At 38.1% G+C, this 24,592-nt stretch overlaps 1 protein-coding gene across 3 annotated transcripts in view; it reads right to left on the bottom strand.

Moving 5' to 3' along the window:
* Positions 1-2,851: 2,851 nt before the first annotated feature.
* Positions 2,852-24,592, bottom strand: part of CC2D2B (coiled-coil and C2 domain containing 2B) — an 88,640-nt gene continuing 66,899 nt past the window's right edge. For 2 of the 3 annotated variants that reach the window (XM_054581283.1, XM_054581284.1), the window contains 7 exons: positions 22,843-22,932; positions 20,032-20,145; positions 17,905-18,039; positions 17,396-17,518; positions 7,086-7,144; positions 4,850-5,027; positions 2,852-3,040 (listed from right to left, as the gene is read on the bottom strand). In XM_054581283.1, the coding sequence (XP_054437258.1) occupies positions 2,852-3,040; positions 4,850-5,027; positions 7,086-7,144; positions 17,396-17,518; positions 17,905-18,039; positions 20,032-20,145; positions 22,843-22,932 (888 nt within the window). The remainder of the gene's footprint in view (positions 3,041-4,849; positions 5,028-7,085; positions 7,145-17,395; positions 17,519-17,904; positions 18,040-20,031; positions 20,146-22,842; positions 22,933-24,592) is intronic. The other variant, XM_054581285.1, reaches the window with a different exon arrangement.

Here is a 24,592-nt window from a genome sequence, read left to right as displayed (position 1 = left end):
TAAAGCACTGATTATTATCCAGTTTTAAAGGTTTCAAATTTAAAGTACATCAAGGTAATTCATATACACCATTAAGAAGTCAAATATTTCTAAAAGGCATATAAACAAAAGCAACAGTTCCTTGTTCCACTCCCTCCCCACTTCCAAGTTCCATTCCATAGAGGCAACCACTTTGAACTCCTTTAGCTATTTTTTCACAGTATTTGCTATCATCTTTTAAAACAACATGCTTATGATTTTGATTTGTTACTTTTAGGTATATTTACATATTGTCCTGGAAAATGAAGATGTAGATGCTTTACATTACCTTTCACGCACACACATTTCATTCTTTCTTTTCCCTAATTTAGAATTTTAACATATTTTTGGTTACATCTATTTTTAGGTGTTTTCATTGTTACATAAAAAAAGCAATCCTTATTTGGTTAAGCTAGTGTGATTAGGTTTATGTTACATGCAACTGAATGCAAATCTGTGATAAATCATCTTTTTAAAAAAGATTTTATTTATTTATTTTTAGAGAGGGGGGAAGAGAGAAAGAGAGGGTGAGAAATATCAATGCATGAGAGTAACACTGATCCATCGCCTCTCCTATGCACCCTGACCAGGCCAAACCCACAACTGAGGCATGTGCCCTGACCTGGAAGCGAAGTGGTGACCTTTAGCTTTGTGGAACAACACCCAAACAACGGAGCCACAGCGGTCAGTGCGATAAAGCATCTTTTAAATCTCAACTCAAGCATTGCCTCTTTAAGAAAGGTCTTTCCTGACTTCTCTGCTTATACTGTCTATCACCACCAAAGTCCTTCTTCCACATCCCACCCTATTTGTTTCCTTCATAATACTCATCACATCCTGAAAGGATATCACTTATTTATTGTTTACCTGCTTATGTTCTCTTTCCAGTTTAAGAACATAAGATTCACAGAGGTAGAACCTTTGGCTTTTCGCTGCTGTACTCCAGCACATTCTGAAGTGTCTGGCACATATAGGATGCTCTGTAATTATTTGTGGAATGATTTAAAGAACTTTAAAGGTATATGTTACACTTAAAATAATGTATTTTTCAAACAAATGAAAAGCGGTTCATTTCATACAATTACATAATTTTCAGGAAAGTATTTCATTTGAGAAACACATATAGTACACATGTAAAGAAATACATTTAACACAGAAAAGTCCTCCATGCTTGTCTATGAACACTTTCTGCCTTATTCTTAGGTGGCTTATCAAATCTAAAACCATGAACAACTAACAAAATAGCTACGTAAACATACTAAGTGCCACGGAAATGAACAGCATGACTGTAGCATTTCTTTGGCAACCTCATCTTCCATAGATATCAGTTTGTGCTACTCCAATCAATGTGAGAGATTTGCTAATAACAAAACTTCGCATACCATTTAAACACAAATGTTCAAATAAAAACAAAAATTCTGATGAGTTTTCTTATGCACAGTTAGGTTTTAACTTTGGAGAAAAAAAATCCTTCATGTACATCCCTACTTTTTTGTTTTTTACTTTTCCAGTAATCTCAAGTTTCGTCTAAGACTAACACCATTACAAATAAATAAGGTCTTCTCTGGCACCAGTCTATGCAGATGAATTGTGGAGAGGATACAGAGGGGTCCCTGAGGTTGAATTCGCAGTCCCTGCTCTATGCTTATGGGAGTGACCCAAGAAGCCCCAGTGCTCCTACAATGCAAGAGGTGAAATTACTTCCTCTTATCCTTACCTCATGTAAAACTACTCTCATCAAACTTTGGAAATCTATAGCCTTTGAATGTTTTTAAACAAATAAGTTGTTATATAACATGTAAGTAAACTGTATAAATACTTTCCTTAGAACAAGAAAAAACTACAAGAAAGTATAATGCTTCCTACTTAGATCTCTGTCTGCTCTTTCTTGAGTGGCCTCTAGGATCTCAATGGGCTTCCCTGGGGCCACCACTGGGCAAGGAAAGCAGCAGGAAAGTGCCAGAAGCAGAATGGGGAGCTGTTCACTAAGAAAAAAAGGAGTCTTGAGATTTGATACAACCATTTTCTCCTTTTTTCACAGGATCAGGAAAGCTCATTAGTTTTCTGGGAGTCCCTCACAAATACTTGGAGCTGAAAGGACTTCACATCAGTAGCATCCCAAGTAAAAGATTTTGAGAAGCTCCCAGAAGCTGAGACCTCAGTCCTCAACCCCACTTATCAGGTTTTCCTATTATTCTTCATCAGTGAAATCATCTTTTATCTTATGAGAGGCAATGCTCTGAGGGTTTCTATTTGAATAACTTCTACCTGGGATTGCATCAGACCAGCATCAAACATAACAGCTTTACTTTAGTAATTATAACACGGTAAGGCAGGGTTCTGACTCTTAACGGGTCATGAGAATTACCTGGGGAGCTTGTTTAAAACTGTAGGTTCTAGAGCTCCACTTCCAGAGGTTCTGATTCAGTAAGCCTTGAGCAGGGTGTGGGGATCTGCATTTTCAATAGGTCTCTCCAGGTGATTTTGATGAAGGTGATGTGAGGCCCACAGGCCTACAATTTGAGTAACACTTAACACTGGCTTTAGAGGGAGAGGCCAGAATTGCTTCTTCCACAGAATAAAACCCCAGGCCACCCGACTTCCCAAAAAGTCCTCCTTGAAGACGTGCCTGGTGAGGAGATCATCTAGACTCATCTTCAAAGACTCAGGGAGTGAGCTTCCATGATGCCCAATTCTGTAAGTCAATGAAAAAGTCGGTTCACACTTGGCTGGACTTGAGGATAAGTAGCAAAACCCCAAAGTACTGGAACATTTCTAGTTGCTTCTGGTCTGGGGGCTCATGGTACAACTTTTCTCTTTCCCTTCTTCCTTTTCACTGTTGTCGAGTTAAGGAAGCCAAGTAAACCCATACAGATAATATGTTGTTTGGGTATGGGTGAATGTATACAGCAAGAGCAAATTCTGTCTGGGGAAATTCAGAGGAGTGAATTCCAGTGTGATACACGGCATCAATGACTGACTGTATATCGGTGTAAGGCATCTGGATTGGAAATCCTGCAATCTGGATCAAAAGACATAACAACATGTAACTGTACATTACAATCATGTAAGTAATTATATGCAAAAAGGTAATAAATCCTAAAGAAATTATAGTCATAAAAATAATAATAGTTATTTTGTGGTTGCTTACTATGTTCTAGAACAGTGCTAAATGCTTTATATACATATTTAATTCTCAAGCAAATATACTTTACAAAGAAGCAGAGCCAGGTTGTCTGATGCCAAAGCCTGAACACTTAGCATTCCACATACTTGCATACTTTCTAGAAGAGCAAACTACCAACAAGGAAATTACTTGGTCTTACAAATGAGGGATTTAAGTGAGCATTTTGGAAGAATTTATTTAACATTGATTTAGTTTATATTTATTAAGTGATAACTGTGAGACAAGAATAAAGGTTTATGGAACACAGACCTATGTAAAATTACCTAAGACAAATCATAAACCTCCTTCAGGCCTTAGACTGTTCACTTCAGGAGGCTTTCCCTAATCCTTAAATCTGTTCACATGCTCTTCTCATGTGGTTACACATTATACTGTCCTTTCTTAGCTTATGTAGCAAAATATGTTGCAATTGCATGTTTTCTGGTCTAACTAGTCCATAGTTTCTGTGAATGCAAAAGATTGTATCTGTTCTGTTCACTGTCATAACCCCAGTGCCTAGCCTGATGCCTGGCACAAAGAATACAAATGGTTACTTGCTAACAGTTACTTGCTGGGTACTAGGGTAAATATTACCTTACTTTACCCTCACAACCACAACCACAAAACACGTAAGTATTTTTATCCCTATTTATATTGCACTATGGGGTAGAAACTATAGAGAATTTAGGTAACTTGGTCAAAGCTAGTTAGTGGTTGAGCCAGGATTTGAATGCTAGTTACAGGATTTAGTGCAGGTTTAGGATTGTGTGTAATTAAGTAGTCAGATAATTTTAAAAAGAAATTCCAAGTTTTAAACCTTGACATATATTGAACTATGTTTTGCCTATCAGTTTAATCCTAATTCTATTAAAAATAAAGCAAAACAACTGCCTCCTTATTCATGTATGAATAGTGACTGCAGATCCCTCCCTGGCAACCTAGGTACAACTCCCAGCAGATTCCCTTGTTTCTTCTCTCAGAGGAGACTTCTTCCAATCTACAAAATGGTAGAGAGAAGGAAGCTCACTTTTGGGAGCCGGGGCCTTTCAAAAACCCAATGGACCAGTTCACAGAAAAGAGGAGGTAAGAGGATTTCTAGAACTGGGGGTAGGATAGGGAAAGAAAAGGAGGATCCTAACAATATACCAAATGCTGGCCATGTTTGGTTAAGGACTTGATGAATTTGAGATGCCTTTTTATCATCCAAGATGTTGTCAAATGTGTTGGCAAATATATAAGAGGAGAAGTCAGGTGAGAAGCTGAGGACCGATTTATAAATTTGAGAGTAATTTGCATAAAGGAGATGTTAAAGCTTGCCTGGAGTCCTCTTGCCCAGAACCAAGGACAAGAAATCCATTCTATTACTACCATCTAGAGACCATTTTTTAGTTCCTCAGTTGCAGGTGGTTTCCTTTTGGGCATTTCTTTCCAAAGTTTGTGGTTTATACATCATAAAACATAAGACTAATTCCAAGAAAATGCCATGCAATGTGATCATGGTAATAGCTGCTCACTACATTTTAGATTTCTTGGTCTATAAAGAAATGTATCTATCATCTAGGATCAAGATAAAAGGCATTTCATGGATATTTAAGATTACTATTATATGGCAATTACCAACATAGATAAAACAAATGTCTTTAATGCATCAAATCATATACAAACCCAATAAAATTGTAGTAGTCTTTCAAATTCACTCTCTTCTTCAGAGGAAACAAAGCTTCCAGTGCCAAGTTCTAACTTAGGAAGAATTTGTCGCAAAATTAAAGTACATTGTCGATTCCAACGTGTTGGCTGCTTAGGTCGCCATTCCATGATTTTACATTTCAGAGTTCTTTCAATCCTATCATAAGATGACATTTATGACAAATTACAACTCACTTAGTAAATGTGAAAAGAGTTGTGCCACTTTTATTCAAGCATGAGAATGAAACATTTAACTGAGGAGGGAACCAGACCTCTATAGCTAAGGAAATCTGCCATCATTCACATAACTCAAGTCTGGAAGAGGTAGGCTCTTGCTTGGCTTGGGAAAGCAAGAAGCTTCCTGGGGTAGTCCAGTTACCTGTATGTAGGTTGCTACCTACCAGGTGTGATTTGACTCCTACTGCCTGATTACTGGGTTGACACTCTCCTACTCTCCAAGATCCTCCTTTGGTGTAAGACATTGGATTTCTAAGAGACTGCCTCTACAAAAACTCAGATATTGGGTATGGGATAGGGATGGGTTTGCCAGATCTATTAACTCAGTAAGCAGAGATGGGAGGAAATGAGGCACTGGACTGATAAGTATGATGATCAGTTTCCCCCTACAATTATGGACACCCCATAAGAGCAAGGATTTTTGCCTGTATACCCAGCCCCTAAAACAGTGTCTGTTGATGAACTGCTCCAGGGAGGGAGAAAGGTGGGGAACAGTGTGGGCTGGTTGAAGGAGCCCTCCTGGGAAGTCTGTCCTCTGTGCAGAATCAGTGTGTGCTACAGAAGAAGCTGCTGGGAGTCTCTCTTGGCTGAGTATATAGTGTAACTAAGTAGCTTAGAGTTAGCAGAGAACCTCTGTAGTAGCTAGGCACCAGAATCTCTTGGAGGACTTTGTCAAAATGTTTCACCTCCAGATACTGATTCAACAAGCCTAATCTGACACCTGTGTATTTAAATAGTTCAGGGAGCAATGTGAATGAAAACCAGAAGTTGGGAACCATTTCCCAACTGCATTTCTTCCCTTTTGATGAAGGAGGGGAATAAGAGGTCGGGTGATGTGCTAGTGAAAGAAGGGAGTGTCAATGATTTTTGTCGTGCTCTGTTTTGATTAGTTGGCAGTGGCTTGCATGCCGCCCTTAATCGCTGGAGCAGTTAGATCTAGAAGTTTCTGACACACCTGGAGTAGGAGTAAGGCCTGCTGCAAAGACTGTGACCATTCGGGCTTGACTGAACAACTCCTCAGGGTGTGTTTGGCGGGGGCGGGGGTGGAACGTGGAGCAGGAAGGGCGAGAGCCTAGGAGGAACAGTACTGATGTTTCTGCCACCTAACTTGGATGTTTTTTGTTTTTTTTTTTACCAAGTTGTGGGCCATTTACCTTCATGTACTTTCAAGAACTGTGAGCTACTGCATTCTTACTATTGGCTCAACAAGTGTCTGTTGAGAACTTCCCAACAGTAGCCTACAATGTTTTCCAGAGGCAACCATTTTCAACTTGGTCTGTCATTTCAAGGAGCATCCAGGATGGCAGAGGCGTCACTTTTTGATGCATGTACCAAGAAACAGATGATGAAATGGAAGTAACTAGTATAATTTCCATTTCATGCTTCTGTTGCTGAATCTAACAGGTATTTTGAGACACTGGTTTAGAGTGTAATAAATTGAAATGCTCAGCTCGCTGATTCCATTTTGTTCAAGCCCGCTATGTTCTCGCACAGAGACATTCTAATCATTTGGGGAATTCTTCTTGAGGCTTGGGTTTTTTACAAAAACGGCCCCTTGCTGGAAGGTGCCTCTCCAGAGGAGGTTGGGAAAAATATACAAAAATAATGATTGTGTATCAAAGATTTGCAGGAACCTTAAGACTGGACTCATATCAGCTGGGGTCCTTCCTCGACCCTTGCTGATACCTAGATATCTGCAGTTGTCAATCACATCTTGCCCCTCTCATTTCCCCTCCCCTTGACATAATGCTGTGCTTTCTTAAGATGGGTTTGCAGAAACTGCTATGGCTCCCATCTTCTCGGCTGGCACCTTCTCAATTAACAAAACTTTCCTTACTTCAAACTCTGACTTTTCGAGTTTTGGCCTTTTATAGTGTTGAGCACTTGGACTCTGAACCAGTAATGAGGGCTAAAATGTGGCTGAATGAGAGATTAGGGAGAAAACATGGTAATGATATTGTAATTTTATAGATCATACCTGTTCTTTAGATCATCTACCATGCTTTTATTAGTATCACAATAAATTATTTCTTCAGGCTGAAATACAGACAACTGAACATTAGAAAAAATTCTAGGGATACCACTTTTACATCACAGTCAGCCCTGGAGTAATAACTATAATGAAGGGAACCCAATTCTGTCTCATGTGGTAAAAATCACTGAATCACAGAGGCACAAAGGTAAAACATAAATAACAGTGTTTTTTTTTTATTTTAAAACTACTTTCCCAGAACACAGGAGAGGGAATGAATTTCCAAAAGATATTTTTCATAGGTAAGACAAATCTGCTGCCACCAATTCATGTATTCAAACAAGCATTTGACATGCTTTTTGATTTTACCAGATAATCTTTGGCAGCTGCACAGGTCTCTTCCACTTATTAACTGTGACTTGGTTGAAGTTAAGCTCTCCAAGTCTCAGTTACCATATCTTAAACAGGGATAATAATAGTACCTACTTCTCTGGGATTTTGTGAAAATTTTTAAATAAAGCAATACACATAAAACCTGGCACATATTGCTCAATAAACATCAGATATTCTTCTTCTTCTTTTTCTAACATAGTTTATCATTTTTATTCTTTTGAGCACTTGTTTCTTTCAGCTGGCAGGAGCCAGGTTTTTGCATTTTCATGTACATACACATACACAGACACAGAGTCCATTTCAATCTGCCCTGTCCCCAAGCCTTTGCTCTAGCACCCCACCAACAGAGAGCAATGTTCTACCACATTCCTCCCACCAGCAGGGTTCACTGGGAGGAGGGGAAGATTTCTCAAGTTCACTGCCGCCCCAAACCCAGCCCTCCTCGCAGGGCTGACATAGACAGGAGTGAGGGGCTGAATTTATAGTTTTTACTTTGGGTATTTCTGAGCTGAGAAATCAGATGGAGAGACAGGAACAGATGTTTCTCCCTCATGAATGGAATGAGGGTTGTGATTTAAAAAGGAGGCAACATTTGTTAGGCCTCTAGGTCACAGAAAATTTTGGAGGGGTTTGAGAAGGCTCAGTCTGTCAGATGATAATCTAAACCAGTAGTTCCCAAAGTGCAGCCTGGAAACTTATTAGACATTCAGATTCTTTACCACCACCTCAGACCCACTGAATCAGAAACTCTGAGGGTAAGGCCCAACAATTCCTGTTTCAACAAGCCCGCCAGGTCATTCTGATGCCTGTTATGGCTGGAGAACCACTATATTAGGAAATAGGGTCAGGACTGGGAGTTTCCCACAACAGAACAGAGCAGGAAGTGGGAGATACTGGAGAGAGGTAGTATGAAATCCAGCACCTTCTTGCAGGAGCCACCAACTATTCCTGACAAGACAGGAACACTGAATTCCCTGGTTGCTGTCACCAACCACTGTCTGTACCTCCAAAACATGTTGCTTCCCCCACCCCTGCCTCCCTCTTTCCCAACTGCCCAATCCAGGCAACTCATGGATTATTTAGACCCCCTTTAGGCCTGAGAAACAGGCCTAGGTTACACTGACTTGATAAATTTATGGAGTATCACTCACTTTCTTCTTCTGGCAAAGGCCCATTTCTTTCAGGGAATTCATAGTCTTTAAAACTTCAAGAGGCAATTCAAGATGGTAGTGGAGTAGGTCGAAACTACACTAACCTTCTCCCAGTACTAAACTGAAATTACAACTAAATTATAGAAAAATTATCCTAAATAACCAACTGAAGACTAGCTTTTCTTTCTTTCTTTTTTTCATTTAATAAGCATTTATTGAACCACAAAGTATGATGACGACATGGTGTGACATATCAAGAATAGTGAAAAATGGTGGCTTGGAAGAGAGGCCTGAAACAAAAGCCAAGGGCTTAGAATTCGCTTCTGTGACTCCACTCCGTATTAGCTGTGTGATATGGGCTCCCCGAGTATCAGTTTCTACATTTCAGAAAAAGGCAACATAGCAGTTGCTGTCTAACGCTTTCTCAGAGAAGGGCATTCACGGTTGGGTTTTATGTTTGTTTTTTCCCCAGCAAATAACGTAAGCTTCATTTTGAGGAAATTAGTATAAATCCAATGTAAAATTCAAAAATGGAAGCTGGTCATTATGAATCTTAAGACAACCCCCCCCCCCCATTCTGACTCTGGTACAAATTAGCTGCGTGATTGCAGTCAGTACACCCCCATCGTCTGGGCCTCGGTTGCCTTATCCTATGAGTTAGGCAGGTGAGGTGAGGAGCTATGAAGACGCCTTTGGCTCTGACAGTGTTCTTCCATGATTCCATAAAAATCCGTGTTTCCCCTGCTGCTTGACCATTCCTTCCACAGTGGTGTTTCATGTGTCTCTTCCTGGAGGTGTAGCTGCGTGTGCCCCTCTGTTCCCATTTTGTCCTTGGGCTGCCCTCAGCAGCAGAGGGGAGACCTGCATCTTGGGTTTCAAACAGCTGATTCTTCACTTCTTGTAGCTGTTCTATCGTGAAAAGAAATGATTCAAAAGAGACTTGAAAAAGCAAGACCTTGCCATCCTGAGGGCACAAACAGTGATGGTGTCTGGAATTATTCGCCCCTGGAGCTGCTGAATAGAAGGGCCAAACTATGCAGTTATTATGTCCTCATCTCCAAACTAGCTGGGGAGAGGTGGCCAATGAGAAACCTTATAACCAAGGACTTACAAAAGAAACCACACCACCACATCAAGACTGGTAGAAAGTGTGGAGGCACAAGAGGGCTGGATGGGCTCCCACAGGTGGCAGCTGAAGTTCCAGAGGGATATTTCAGTGACTGGGGGTTCCCCCTGAGAAGTGTGGGGTCTAAAACATGAGCTGGGCTCCCAAGCCTAAAGCACAGGAACTGGGAAAGGTGCCTACATAACATTCAGCTGTGAAAAGCAGTGAGGTTTTTGTCTGCCAGGCAGAGATGGCTAGAGATACACAAAATTTCATTTGCAGCCACTTACCCTGGGCTATGGTGGAGGGCAGACAGAGCAGACTAGAGTCATGTGAGGGGAGTGTGGTGTTGCTGGCTCTGGGGAAAGAACTAAAGGGTCAGCCACGAGGATCCAGGTGCTCAGTCACTCCCCAGATTGCCGAAGCCATCTTTCTAGGGCAGAGTGCTCTGCTCCATGTGGCATCAGCCTTGAGGGGAGTGACAGCCCCACCCACAAGAATCCATCTTGCCCCACCCTGTAGAGCTTAAATCCTGCCAAGGAATACAGCCAGAGACTCTTTCAGTGATTAAACCTAACAGACAGCCCCAGGCCTAGTGTTAGTAAACGCCAGCCTAGGGGCAAAGCTTGATGTTTCAGCATGCACCCAGGCCCAGCAGAAGCAACCACAAGATAATAGATCCAAACAGATTGCCCAGGGCAAGTCACAGGCAACATCTGACATAGGTCTGAACCAGACATTTTGCAGGTCTCCCTAACACATAGAAACAAACACGAAGAGGCAGCCAAAATGGGAATACAAAGAAACAAGTCCCAAATGAAATAACAAGAGAATTCTCCAGAAGAATACCTAAATGAAATGGAAGCAAGCAATTTATTAGATATGAAGCTCAAAGTAATGATTAAAAGGATTCTCAATAGAAAGAAAAAAGCCATAGAAACCATAAAAAAGTTCCAGTTAGAAACAATGCAATATCTGAAATAAATAATATACTGGAAGGAAAAAACAGCAGGTTAGATGAAGCTGAGGATCAAATCAACAATTTGGAAGACAAGGTATAATAGAAAAAAAAAATCCCACCTAATCAGAACAACATAAAAAAAAAATTTTTTTAAATAAGGATAGTCTAAGGGAACTTTGGGACATCATGTGGCATAACAACATCCATGTGACACGGATACCAGAAGGAGAAGAGAGAGAGAAAGGGATTGTAAACCTATTTGAAGAAATAATGATAGAAAACTTCCCTAACCTGGTAAAGGAAAAAGACACACAAGTCCAGGAAGTACACGGAGTCCCAAACAAGATGGACCTAAAGAAGCCCACAGCAAGATACATCATAATTAAAATGGAAAAGCTTAAAGACAAGGAGAGAATCTTAAAAGCCCCAAGAGAAAAGCAGGTAGTTAATTACAAGAGAGCTCCCATACGACTGTTATTTGATTTCTGAACAAAAACACCTCAGGCCAGAAGGGCTTGGCATGAAATACTCAAAATGAGGAAAAGTAAGTACCTACAACTAAAACTACTTTACCCAGAATGGATATCATTTAAAAATTGAAGGAGAAATAAAGAGCTTCCCAGACCCCCACCCCAGCCAAAAACCAAAAACCAAAACCAAAACCAAAGGAGTTTGTTACCACCAAACCACTATTACTAAAAATGTTAAAGGACTTGTTTGAAGAAGACAGAGAAGAGAAAGAAAAAAACTGGGGAAAATAGTTAAAAAATAAAATGACAATAAATGCATATCTATCAATAATCACTTTAAATGGAAATGGCTTCAATGTCCCAATCAAAAGACATAGGGTAGCTGAATGGATAGGAAAACAAGATCCATTTACATTCTGTCTTCAAGAGACCCATCTCAAAATGAAAGACACACAGAGACTACAAAAAGGGATGGAAAAGGATATTTCATGAAAATGGAAAGGAAAAAAAGTTGGGGTAGCAATACATATAGTCAACAAAATAGACTTTAAAGCCAACATTATAGTAAGAGACAAAGAAGGACACTACATAATGATAAAGAGAAAAATCCAACATGAATATATAACCCTAGCAAACATTTATGCGCCCAACATGGGAGCCCCTGAATGTGTACACCAAATCTTGATGCACATAAAGGGAGAAACTGCCATAAATACAGTCATAGTAGGGGATTTTAACATCCCATTACTTCAATGGATAGATCTTGCAGACAGGACATCAACAAGGAGACAGCAGCATTAATGACACACTAGATCAAATGGAGCGCATTTCATCCCAAAGCAGCAGAATATACATTCTTTTCAAGTGCACGTGGAACATTTTCTAGGATAGACCACATGTAAGGACACAAAACAAATCTCAATAAATTAAGAAAATTGAAATCATATCAAATATCTTCTCTGACTATGATGCCACAAAACTAGGAATCAATCATAAGAAGAGAACTAAAAAATCCACAACAACATGGAAGCTGAATAACATGTGATTAAACAATGAATGGGTCAACAATGAGATCAAAGAAGAAATCAAAAGAAAACAAATGAAAGTGTTAACACAATGACCTAAAATCTGTGGGCATTGGGGCAACAGTCCTAAGAGGGAAATTAATAGCATCAGAGACCTATCTCAAAAAAACAAGAAAAATCTCAAATAAACTATCTAACCTTACACTTAAATAAGCTTGAAAAAGAACAACAAACAAAGCCTAAAGTGAGTAGAAGGAAGGAAGTAATAATGATCAGAGCAGAAATAAATGAAATAGTGTAAAAAAAATACAAAAGATCAATGAATCCAAGAGGTGGTTCTTTGAAGAGATAAATAAGATCAACAAACTTTTAACCAGACTCATCAAGGAAAAAAGAGAAAAGACCCAAATAAATAAAATCGGAAAGTAAAGAGGAGAAGTAACAACTGACACCAAAGGAATACAAAGGACTGTAAGAAAATATTACAAACAAGTACTTCCCAACAAATTGGACAAGCTGCACAAAATGGATACATTTCTAGAAATGTACAAATTCCCAAAACTAAAAAAGGAAGAATCAGAGAATCTAAATAGACAGATTGCAAATAGTAAAATTGAACCAGTAATAAAAATAACTCCCAAGAAACGAAAGCCCTCTGCCAGATGGCTTCACAGGTGAATTTTACCAAACATTCTGAAAAAAGCCAACACCACTCCTTCTCAAACTATTTCAAAAAAATTCAAGAGCAGGGAAGACTCCTATGCTCATCTTATGAGGCCAGCATTATCCTTATTCCAAAACCAGATATAAATACTACAAAGGAAGAAAATTATAGTCCAATGTCCCTGATGAACATAGATGCTAAAATCCTTAACAAAATATTATCAAACCAAAAGTAATACTTCAAAGGATCATATACCATGATCAAGTGGGATTTATTCCAGGGATGCAAGGTTGGTACAATATCTCCAGATCAATAAACATGATACTTCACATAAACAAAATGAAGGATAAAAACCACATGATCATGCCAATAGATGCAGAAGAAGTATTTGATAAACTTCAGCACCCATTTATGATAGAAACTCTCAGCAAAGTGGGAATAGAGGGAGCATACCTAAACATAATAAAGTCCATATATGACATACCCACAGCCAACAACATACTCAGTGGGCAAAAACTAAAAGCATTCCCCTTAAGATTGGGAACAAGACAGGGATGTCTGCTTTCACCTCTCTGATTCAAAATAGCACTGGAAGTCCTAGCCACAGCAATCAGACAGGAAGAAATAAAAGGCATCAAATTGAAAAGTAAGAAGTAAAACTGTCATTATTTGCAGATGATATAATACCATACATAAATTCCTAAAAATTCCACCCAAGAAACTACCAGAATTGATAAATGAATTCAGTAAAGTAGCAGGATTCAAAATTAATACCCAGAAAAAACAGTTGCATTTTTATATGCCAATAATGAGCTACAGGAATGGGAAATTAAGAAAACAGTTCCATTCACAATTGCTTCAAAACGAATAAAATACCTAGGAATATATTTAACCAAGAATGTAAAAGACCTGTACTTGGAAAATTATAAGACACTGAAGGAAGAAATTGAAGAAGACACATAAATGGAAGCATATACCATGTTAATAGCCAAACTTTATAAAGAATTATAAAACTCAACACCCAAAAACCCAAACAATCCAATTGAAAAATGGGCAAAGGACCTAAATAGACACTTCTCCAAAGAGGACATACAGATGGCCAGTAGACATATGAAAAGATGTTCATTATCACTAATCATCAGAGAATTGCAAGTTAAACCACAATAAGACATTACCTCACGCCTGTCAGAATGGCTATCATCAATAAATCAACAAACAAGAGTTGGCGAGGATGTGGAGAAAGGGGAACCCTTCTGCACTGTTGGCAGGAATGCAGATTAGCACTGCCACTGTGTAAAGCAGTGTGGAGTTACCTCAAAAAATTAAAAACAAAACTGCCTTTCAACCCAGTGATTCCACTTCTGGGAACTTATCTGAAGAAAACTAAAACACTAATTTGAAAGAATATATGCACCTCTATGTTTATTGCAGCATTATTTACAGTAACCAAGATTTGGAAGCAGCCCAAGTATCCCTCAGTAGATGAGTGGATAAAACAGCTATGGCACAATGGAATACTACTTTGCAATAAAAAAGAAGAAAAGTTTGCAATAGTGTGGATGGATCTGGAGAACATTATGCTAAGTGAAATAAGCCAGTCAGAGAAAGACAAATACCATATGATTTCACTCATGTAGAATCTAATGAACTGAACTACAAAGCAAAATAGAGACAAGACTCACAGAGGGCAGGCTGGCAGCTTTTGGGGGTATGTGGAGGGATTAAGCAAAAAACAGAAAGAACTCATGGACACAGACAACAGTGTGGTGATTGCAGGGGGGGGAGAGAGGCAGGAGAAGGTGGAAGAGGGTATTAGGGGGATAAATGGTAATGGAAAAATACAATAAAAAATAAACTATTAAAAAATAAAAATAAAAAACTTCAAGAGGATTTCCCTGTTAACTCATCTCTGAATACCCACATTCTCATTATGCACACTCAAATTTTGTTCTCAATTGTAATAACAAAAACACTGTTCGTTACAGAGAGTGGTTATTGTGGTATGTGTGTGGCAAGGCAGAAGATCAAGGGCCATCCATTAACCTACTGGAAAAAAATCAGTAGAGATACAAATCAAAGGCAACTATGAGTCTTTTATTTTTTGATTCAACTTAGCAAAAGGTTTAGATTCTACCCTTAGCCAGAGTGGCTTTTAAAAACACAATTTTGATCATGACAGCCCTTGCTTTGGTAATGTTAGTTGCTAATTGCCCTGAGGATAAACGCCCAAATGCCTACCAGGATTCTGCTCATCCCTGAGCTCATCTTTGCTCACTCCCTGGCAGCAGCAAAATTGACTTTCAGCTCCTTGACAGACATCTCCTTGCTACTGCCAGTCTTTATGCCCACTGTTCCTGCTCTCTGCTGGGACCATTCTCTTTTCTGATTTTGTTTTAGGCCGGCTCTTGCTCACCCTTGCTCACTGTGCTGGTCATAACTTTTTTTCCAGGAAGCCCCTGCAGCTCTCCTTCCCGTCAGCGCCTCTTGCTGTGTCCCCCACAAAGCACATTCATTTATTCTCTGATAGCACTTATCACTCTGTACTGCAAATGCTTGTTTCCTGCTGTTTCTTCCTCTAGAACACAAGTCCCAAGAATACTGAGACATGTGTTTTTGTTAGTGGTACCTTTACCTAACATAGAGTGCTCACTAGCTCATAGCAGGCACTCAGTAAACATTATCTGAATGAATAATAGAATGATTAATATTAAACAAAAAACCTCCTCTCTAAATATGCCATTCTCTTCCTAGAAGACAGCAATGCTTCACAACTCTGGGATGACAAAAGCAAGATATGGCTTGTGGGTGCTGTAAATGTGGTTTGCTCAAGAGAGATAAGCACATTTCCCTTCTTTAAAACAACTTTACAAACAGGAAATATATATATATATATAATACATATATTTTATATATATATATACACACACACACATATATAAAGCATATAAATATATGCTTGCAGCTGCATGGAGAATGTTTAAAAGGATGCACAGAATGGTTATTTCTTAGCGGGAAAAGAGGTGGAAGAGGAGAGAAACTCTTCACTTTATACGCTTTGGTACTGTCTGATCTTTCTGCCCAAACCGTGCATTCACCATGCATTCTTTGGGATATTGTAAACTGCCTTAAATAGACAAGCATAGAGAATAATGTAATATACATCCACCCAACATAACTCCTACCTAGCCATAGCTAATCTTTGCATTCTTTGATATTTGATTTAGATATTTAAAAAGAAGTAAAATAGTACAGGTAGACTTGAAGTATTCTGTATACCTCTCTCTGATCTCATTCCTTTATTTCCCCAAAGGTAAACTTTAACCTAAATTTGGTATTTATCTTTCCTATAAATGCTTTTATACTATCACTACATGTCTATATATACATAAAGAACATACAGTTTTCAAACTTTATGTAAATGGTTTTGTTTTGTTGTATCCTTTAACAACTTCTTTATTTTGCTCAACATTACACTTTTTTATTCATTCATGTTGATATACATGGCTCTAGGTCAGTGGTTCTCAACCTTGGCTGAACACTGGAATCACCAGGGGAGCTTTATAAAATAGTGCTGTGTGGATTCTGCCCTCAGAGATGTAATGAATCCATGGTCAAGTTGAGAACTACTGTAAATTAATTCATACTTTTTTTTTTTTACTGCTGTACACAAGATTTCTTAGTATGAATACTTCACAATTCATGTATCGATTTTCTGGTTGATGAACTGTTTCTGATTTTTTTTCTATTTTGAGCAATTCTGTAATGAACATTGTCATACTTGTCTCCCTGCACAAGTTCTTACAGGGTATACTCGTATACTTAGAAGTTGGATTGGAGAAATCAAAGTTTGAGCATCTTCAGCTTTACAGATACCATCATATTGCTTTCCAAAGCATTTATAGGAATTTATACTCCCACCATTTCTCTGCCTCTTTGCCAACACTTGATATGATCACACTTAAAAATATTTTTGCTAATCTTATGCATGCAAAATAATGTTTAATTGTTTTAAATTCTATTTCCCTGATTATGAGTGAGGTTGAGAATTAGAGTTTCTTGCTTCTATGAATTATCTCTTGCCTATTTTTCTGTTGCTCTTTTCTCTTTATCTCATCTCCTCCCTCTTTCCCTCTGGGTGCATAGCTTTTAGTTTTTGGATTTTGCCGTTGCCTGCAGCCTGCCATACCATGGCCCTCCATCCAGAAACAGCTGTTGAAATGGAATTTGGGATACCAAGTGCAAAGCAATACTGAGTACGTCACAGGTCCAGTGGCTGGGCCATTTGGTAATTGAGTTGGTGCCTAATCTCAGGTCTGTGCTTTGGTCGGCCTCCTGGCCCCAGGCAGTGAGTCTGTTGCTTTTCTTCCCCATTGTCTTTCAAGACTGGCCCAAACTTGGGCTGGATGACAGAGAAAACTAGGTTTTATTAATATTGCTAAATAATTTAATAAGCAATCATATATAAACATCACAAGAACTGTCAAAACTAGTAAAGATTAGAAACAAGGGTAACTTTTTTACTGACACAGATGAAAAATATGATTTACCTGTGTGCTTTGTGCTTGTGTCCCTTGAAAATTTTTTGGAAGCAACTGTTTCCAGAAACTTTCCTTTGAATAGTCAAAATGTACAGCCATTGGTGTATTATTTTGTTGAATATTAAACCAGACCTATTAAAACATTAACATAAAATCAGTACAGGCCTGTGGGAGACCAAAGCCCACAGCTGGTAGGATGAAGCAAAATTTTACAGTCCTACCACCCAGAGAAGTGACAGAAGCCAGGGGCTGTTCTGAGGTAGGAGGTAAAGGCATTCCATGCTTCCATGATCATTAGACTGCTTGTTGGTTCTCAAGCTTGGAGGCACTACAGAATCACCTCGGGCGTAGCCTTGAGGGATAAAAGATGTCCCTGGCCCCACAATCCAGGGATTCTAATGGACCTTTTATATTTTCTTCGAAATTCCTCACATGTTTCTAAGGTAGAGCCAGGGTGAAGGATCACTGATTTGACTCAAGGAGATAGCTCAAAGATTTTTTTTACCCTATCTACTTACGTTTCCATCATCAAACAAACAGTCTACACTTTGTAAAGGACAAAATGGGTCAAATTGCTTATGACATTGTCCAGTTAATGGATTCCAAAGCAAATATTCATCAGTTTCATAAGTTAAAACATAAGCCACGTGCCCCTGGATGAGGAAAAGAAGTTAAGTCATTTGATGTGGGTACTTGACTTAACACATTTTTTAACAGGCAAATTACAATGTAAGCATGTGTTATCTTTGATTTCTAAAAGCCTTTTCTGGGGCCTTTAACATTTTTTTGGAAAGGAGAAAAGCTGGAGCTCCAGAAATCTTTAGGCCCAGGCTAGCATGAGGATTCAAATAAGAGAACTTTTGAACCAGTGCTGCCATGTATGGTTCTACAGGTGTTCCCTCATGGCAGAAAGATACATTGTTCTAACAAAATCAGTACATTATGGCAATTTCCCAACAGCTAGAAGTGTTCTGAGTTAGGGGCAATGTTGTCTAATTCACACTGTGATACTATATGGACTAGCTCTGCTTTGAGTAGAATATACTCAGAAGATGGGGTGAGCACCATATAAAGTGTGGGAACAGAGACTGGCCTCGGGCTCTGAAAAAGCCAGGTGAAGTTAAAAAGCCATTAAATTAATTTTGAGAACAAGACAAGGAAACAATTTGAGGAATAAAAGCCATTATGTTTTTGAAGTGCAAATCTTTCTCAGCAAAGAATAAACATTTCAGGTACAATAATAATGACTGTTTCCCATTTATTGAGTATTTATATATATCAAGTACTCTACTCAGCATTCACACTGATTTTCCTGCTTTGATTCACTCCAAATTCCATGAGGTAGGGATGATTATTATGTTAACTTTTCAGATAAAAATTAGAGGTGAAGGAGCTTGTCCAGGGTAACAGTAAAAGGCCTTATTCCTGTCTTTGGAGGAGATAGCTGAAGCTCAGAGAAGTAAAGGTAGAGAGCAGGCTGACAGATATGGGGGTGGTGGGGGTGGAGGTTAGGGGGTAGAGGGATCAAACAAAAAAGAAAAGGGACTCATGGACATGGACAGTGTGGTCCATGACTGTGGGAGTTGGGGAATAAGGGGAATAAATGGTAACGGAATGAATACAATTAAAACATTTTTTTTTTTTTTAAAATAATGAGATCACACAGTCTGTAAATGGCATTGCTGGTTTTTAAAAGCCTCACCGACCAACCCCCAAACCCATACTCTTAACACTGTACTATATAGCCTGGTTTCCCTAACTCCAAATCTCTTGTTCTTTATCATTGTGTTTATCTCCTTTACAGTAAAGAGGAGGCCTCACCACAACCACAAAGCTGAGGTTGAACATACAGCTGAGGGGTGCTACCCATGATGTTGACTTACAGGCCTAAAAGCAAATGTTTGTGGAAATATTATTGACTGTTTTCTGCCATCTAGTGGCACTTAAAACTACAGCAGGAGATCATATGGGGAAATTAACCATAGGCTTTCCTCTGACGTGATTGTGACAGAGAAATAATAAGCTATGTATGTCAATGGAATATAGAGAAATAAGCGATCATGAAAAAATAATAAAACTAGACTGGAAATTACAACACGGATCAAGATATTTAGGTGGAAATTGAAAAAATTTGGAAGAAGACAGCTGTCTGGATATATGAATATATAATTAAGTTGTAAAAATCTCAGGTAAACATGAATTTCTGGCCCATTTCTTGTGCAAGTAAAAACCGAGCAATGGATAATGGGGAAAATATTTCTTAAGGATCTTAAAATACCATATTAGAAACATAAAAAGATGGTGATGCTACATCACCACCACCGCCACCACCACCATTCCTGAGCATTTACCATGGACCAAGCGCTCTACTCAGTGTCAAATATTTACTGTCTAATTTAATATTTCTTGTAACCCCCTATTACTAGTACTATTTTACAGAGAAGAAAAACAAAAGGAAGTCATTCTTTACATTGTAGAACTTTAGATGAACCAACATTATCCTCTTAACTAAATAATTGCTAGCCCACAGAATTCCTTAATTAGCTTATGAAAAGATGGTAACTTGGGGTTGAAGTCTTTTAAACTTGCAGCTGATAGTTGCTTATTTTTTTTTACACTACTTATATATTAACTCCAGCACTTACTTCTAACGTTGAGGTTCCCAGGAGGACCAAAGCTTTCTTTCCGAAATACAAAAAGAAATTACAGAGAAGTATGGCATGCTCCTCCTTATTTCCAATAGCCAAACCAATGCAGCGCTAAGGCAAAACAAAAGCAACAAGAACAACAACCAAAAAAAGGTGAGGGAAAGAAAATTGAGTAATGCAATCAATGCTAGGATGTCTGCAAAGCTGAAAGCTCTCAGACCATTTGCCTGATAAAACACTAGGGCATTAGGAGAAAAGAACCTTAACTTGGAACACAGGGGTTCCCTTTACTATGGGACAGTTAATGTGGGCACTGTGTAAGTGACCAAGTAATTTATCATCCAAAGTGGGACATTTTTGTTTAGACAAATAGTAAACTGCCCTGGGCAAACAGGAGTGTATGGATTGGTATTTTAAGGAACCTCATCTGATAGGAAATAACATAGTGTTTTTGGCAGAAGGGATCCTTTGGCCAACGGTACTACACTCTGTCCTGTACCAATATAGTGCTTTCATCTCAGAGAAAGAAAAAAAGAGATCTTAGTTGGTACTCAATCAGGAAAGAAGACTAAAACTCAAAGAGCTGAACAGCTGGGCTAGGTGTAACCAAATTCAGGGGTGGGCAAAAGTAGGTTTACAGTTGTAATACAAATAAATAATACAATAATAAATAATAATACAAGAATAAATTCCATTTTGCTTACTCACAACTGTAAACCTACTTTTGCCGACCCCGTAAAGGGTGCCTAGTAAAACAGTTGTAGCAGGAGATAAAACACAGCAGAGGTGGCAGACTGGTGTTCTATGACCTCGTCTACAGAGTCCCAGAATGTTTTTAAAAATTGGGAGGTCTCATGTAAAACTCTGGATTTCTAGCTTCTCTTGAAAAATCAAAACATATATGGGCCCAAATGTTTTTATGGCAATTGTTGCTGTGTTGCAGCTGCACCATTTAGATAGAATATGTGCTTTCTAGTTCACTATAGTCCTAGAGAAAGGCCTGTGGTGGCCAGGGAGACTGGGAGCAGGGAGCTCAGGGGTCTTAGAAGTGACCATTTGCCAATCAAATATTTGTACTAGTAATAGTACTAGTAATAGTACTATTTACTATTCAGAGGTAACAAATTGCATTTTATAATTAAAATTATAATTTTAATTTTAAAATTATAAATTAAATATATATAGAAGAGGAGGAAATGGATGAAAGTAGGTAATTAATACATTGAGTTCCAGATGCTTTGCCTATTTTAGCCTTTCAAAAACCTTGTATGACACATATTAGGAAATTAGGGTCCAAAAAAGCTAAATAACTTACCTTAGGTCACACGGAACTATGAAGTGGTTGAAGTAAGATTTGAGTGAAGGTGTGACTCCAAAGACTCTATGTTAGGTAGGAGAAAATAACTCATGTCTTGTTACAATCTAATTAGTCATACACATGGATATCCGTGACCAAAGAGATCAAGTCAGTGGGAAGACATATGTCAAGAAGAATCTCATGCCTGTAGTAACATCTAAGTTATGGGTAGTGTTTGGAGTTGGGGGGATGCATTTGCCTCAGTGGTTATATTGTAGTTATGTTAAAGGCTGCCTTTCAATGTTCTGCAGGATTATAGTACTGTTGCACACAAACGAATTAGTTTAAAGAGCTTCAGAAGAGTCTAGAGTTAAAGACACCTCTTTGAGTTCTACCAGATTTGAATCCCTGAATCTCTAGTACCACATGCTTGTGTCTCCCTTGTTCTCACAGAACAGTTCTAAGCAGAAGACAGGGAAACACCTACCTATGAATTAACCTTGTGCTTCCTAAATCCAATTCAGCTCACTAGCCTCTGAAACATTCTAAATAAGTTCTGGGATCACCAGTTCCAGATGGAAAGTGTCTTACTCTTAGGCTCCCATCATACTAATATTTTCCAATTAGAAATATTTATGGAATGCTTGCAAAATTTAAAGCAGTGTATAAGTAATAAATAGAAAAATAAATAAGAATCAAATCTTCCTATTAATTCAAGGAGATTAATCTTGGGATGTATATATAGAGCATGGGTGTCGGGTCAATAAGCAACTAAATATTATGTAAGGTAGAGTGGAAGAAGTGCTCTAATTAGGGTTGCCAGATTTGGGGAACAAATAGAATGCCCCATTAAATTTGAATTTCAGATAAATAATATTTTAGTACAAATATGTCTCAAATATTGCATGGCACCTGTATTTTAGTTGGCAACCAATCAAAAGAGACCTTTAATTCATGTGCTATACAAGCTCTTCACTCAGATGTGGGGAGATTGGGAAACCTGGGAAGAGGTGGCATTTGCCCTGAACTTCAGGGTCTGACCCGCTCCATAGTGACAAGCCATATTTCTCTCTGGAGACTGTCATAATATTTTACTCCTGAAATTTCTATTGAATCAAAATATTCATGAGCTACCACTTATAACATTGAATAAGATTTTTGTCATTCAAAATTGTTTCTATGGACTGTTGATAGAACTGAAAATGATTTGTTAAATTATCAAATGCTTTCAAATTTCACAAGGCAAAATACTACATATTTTAAAAACAGGTTTCTCTGAGGCCCTGGCCATGTAGGGCAGCTGGTTAGGGGGCTGTCCTGACACACTAAGGTTGTGTGTTCATTCTCCAGTCAGGGCACTTACAAGAAGCAACAATGAATGCACAAATAAGTGGAACAACACATAAATGTTTCTCTCTCCCTCTCAAATCAATAAATAAAAAACAGGTTTCTTTAGAAGAAAAGCAAGTAAGAAATATTATAAGTTTTAATTATAAAATGCAATTTGTTACCTCTGATGTCATCCATATATCAAAACCATCATTTTCATCCAGTGTATCAGGCATAACAGGAATCAAAGATACAAAATGAGCAATAAGGTCCTAGAATAATATTAAGCAATATTTATTGAATGCACACTATATGCTCATCACAATGCTTTAAATGCCTTATTATTACCTTTAGTGTATCCTATGCAGTACATGCTATGATGATTTTTGTTTTACAGAAGAGGCAGCAAGCTTAGCTTGCCGAGCATCAGACAGCTAACAAAATATATGGGGTCTCTACAAATAAGCCCAAGTAATCTGATTCCAGAGCATACCTGTTAACCATTACATTTCACTGTACTAAATTATGAAAAATTTAAACATGATACATTGCATATATATTTAAAATATAACTCTTAAAATTAAAAAGATATGTTGAAGAATAACATAAGTTTGATTTACTTTTAGGTTCAAAATTGGAATTATTTTCATCAATATAAGCTGTTGTGAGTTGCTGCAGTAGGAAGACAGCTGTATAACCTACTTTCTCAAACAACAGAAATTATACCATTAATTGTTCCTTCTCTAGGACTGGAGACAAAAACTCAGGCTAAAGTAGGAAAGGAGAAAGGGATACAAATAAATAATAAATTAACACAGAAAGTTCACCAATATTTTCATTAATTTACAATAGCCACCATTTATGAGCTATTATAACCTCTTACACTATCATGGTTCACAGTCCTTGACATGCAAAGGAGCTAGGATTTATATTTTAAAAACCACAAATACTGTCTTTGAAATAAATCTAAGAGCACTATTATCTCCTTCGACGCTGGGTGTCAGGAAACATAGGCAGGAAGAAACTCAGGATGGAAAAGAAGAATATAGCAAAAGATAACCTAAATTAGGAATTTTGATGTTAGCTTAAAAAGTCCAGCTAAGGAAGCTTAAAAATGGACAAATAAACATTCTGGGGAGATCCAATCAACTCAATCAAACCTGAATAAACAAAAAGCATGAGTGATTTTTCACAGATGCCCTTTAATCAAAACTTACTTTTTTCTTAAAGGGGAGACATATTTACTTCTGATTTCATAGTTTCCTTTCTCAAAGTGGAAGAAGCTACATTCTCTTTTGAGTCTATACTGGATAAATCTTCATTTTTATATGAAATTAAAATTTAAGTATATGTCTCTTTTGTCAGCTTGCAAATAGATAGGTATAAAGTCACATAAGGGTGGGGCAGGAAGTGTTCTGTTAGCAGTTTACATGGAAAAATACAACGTAATTTTCTGCATTCCCACATACGATGTGAAGCGCTCCTGTGAGAAGCAATCCTTAGAAGGACACAGCCCCTGTAGGCATGTAACTTTTTATTTTGCCTGGAAGTCAAAGAAATCTTTGCATTGTTTTTCAAAGTTTGATAGAAAAGCTGTGACATCAGTATGGTCATGTGAACTGGTATAGCAACAGTGACTCTCTAGTCCACATGAGCAGAAATAAAGGGGATCAAAAAGATCTTCCATTTGGGGGTCGGGAGGACACATTGCAACACAGACGGTTTTTCTTTCAGGAAACTGTGAAGGCAAAACAATTTTATTAAGAAACTTATACTAGAAATTAATATTAAAAAATAAACAAGTTACAAAACGTAAATTTGGAGTGATAAAAATGGAGATGGTTGCACAATTTTGTGGATACTAAAAATCATTGAATTGTAAACTTTAAATGGGTTAACTAAATGGAATGTGAATTATATCTCAATAAAACT

The sequence above is a fragment of the Pteronotus mesoamericanus genome, unplaced genomic scaffold (assembly GCF_021234165.1).
Source record: "Pteronotus mesoamericanus isolate MK-2021 breed Mesoamerican mustached bat unplaced genomic scaffold, CSHL_Meso_final contig_657, whole genome shotgun sequence".
NCBI lineage: Eukaryota > Metazoa > Chordata > Mammalia > Chiroptera > Mormoopidae > Pteronotus > Pteronotus mesoamericanus.
Note: the sequence above shows the minus strand (reverse complement) of the source record. Positions and strands in the feature narration are given on the sequence as shown.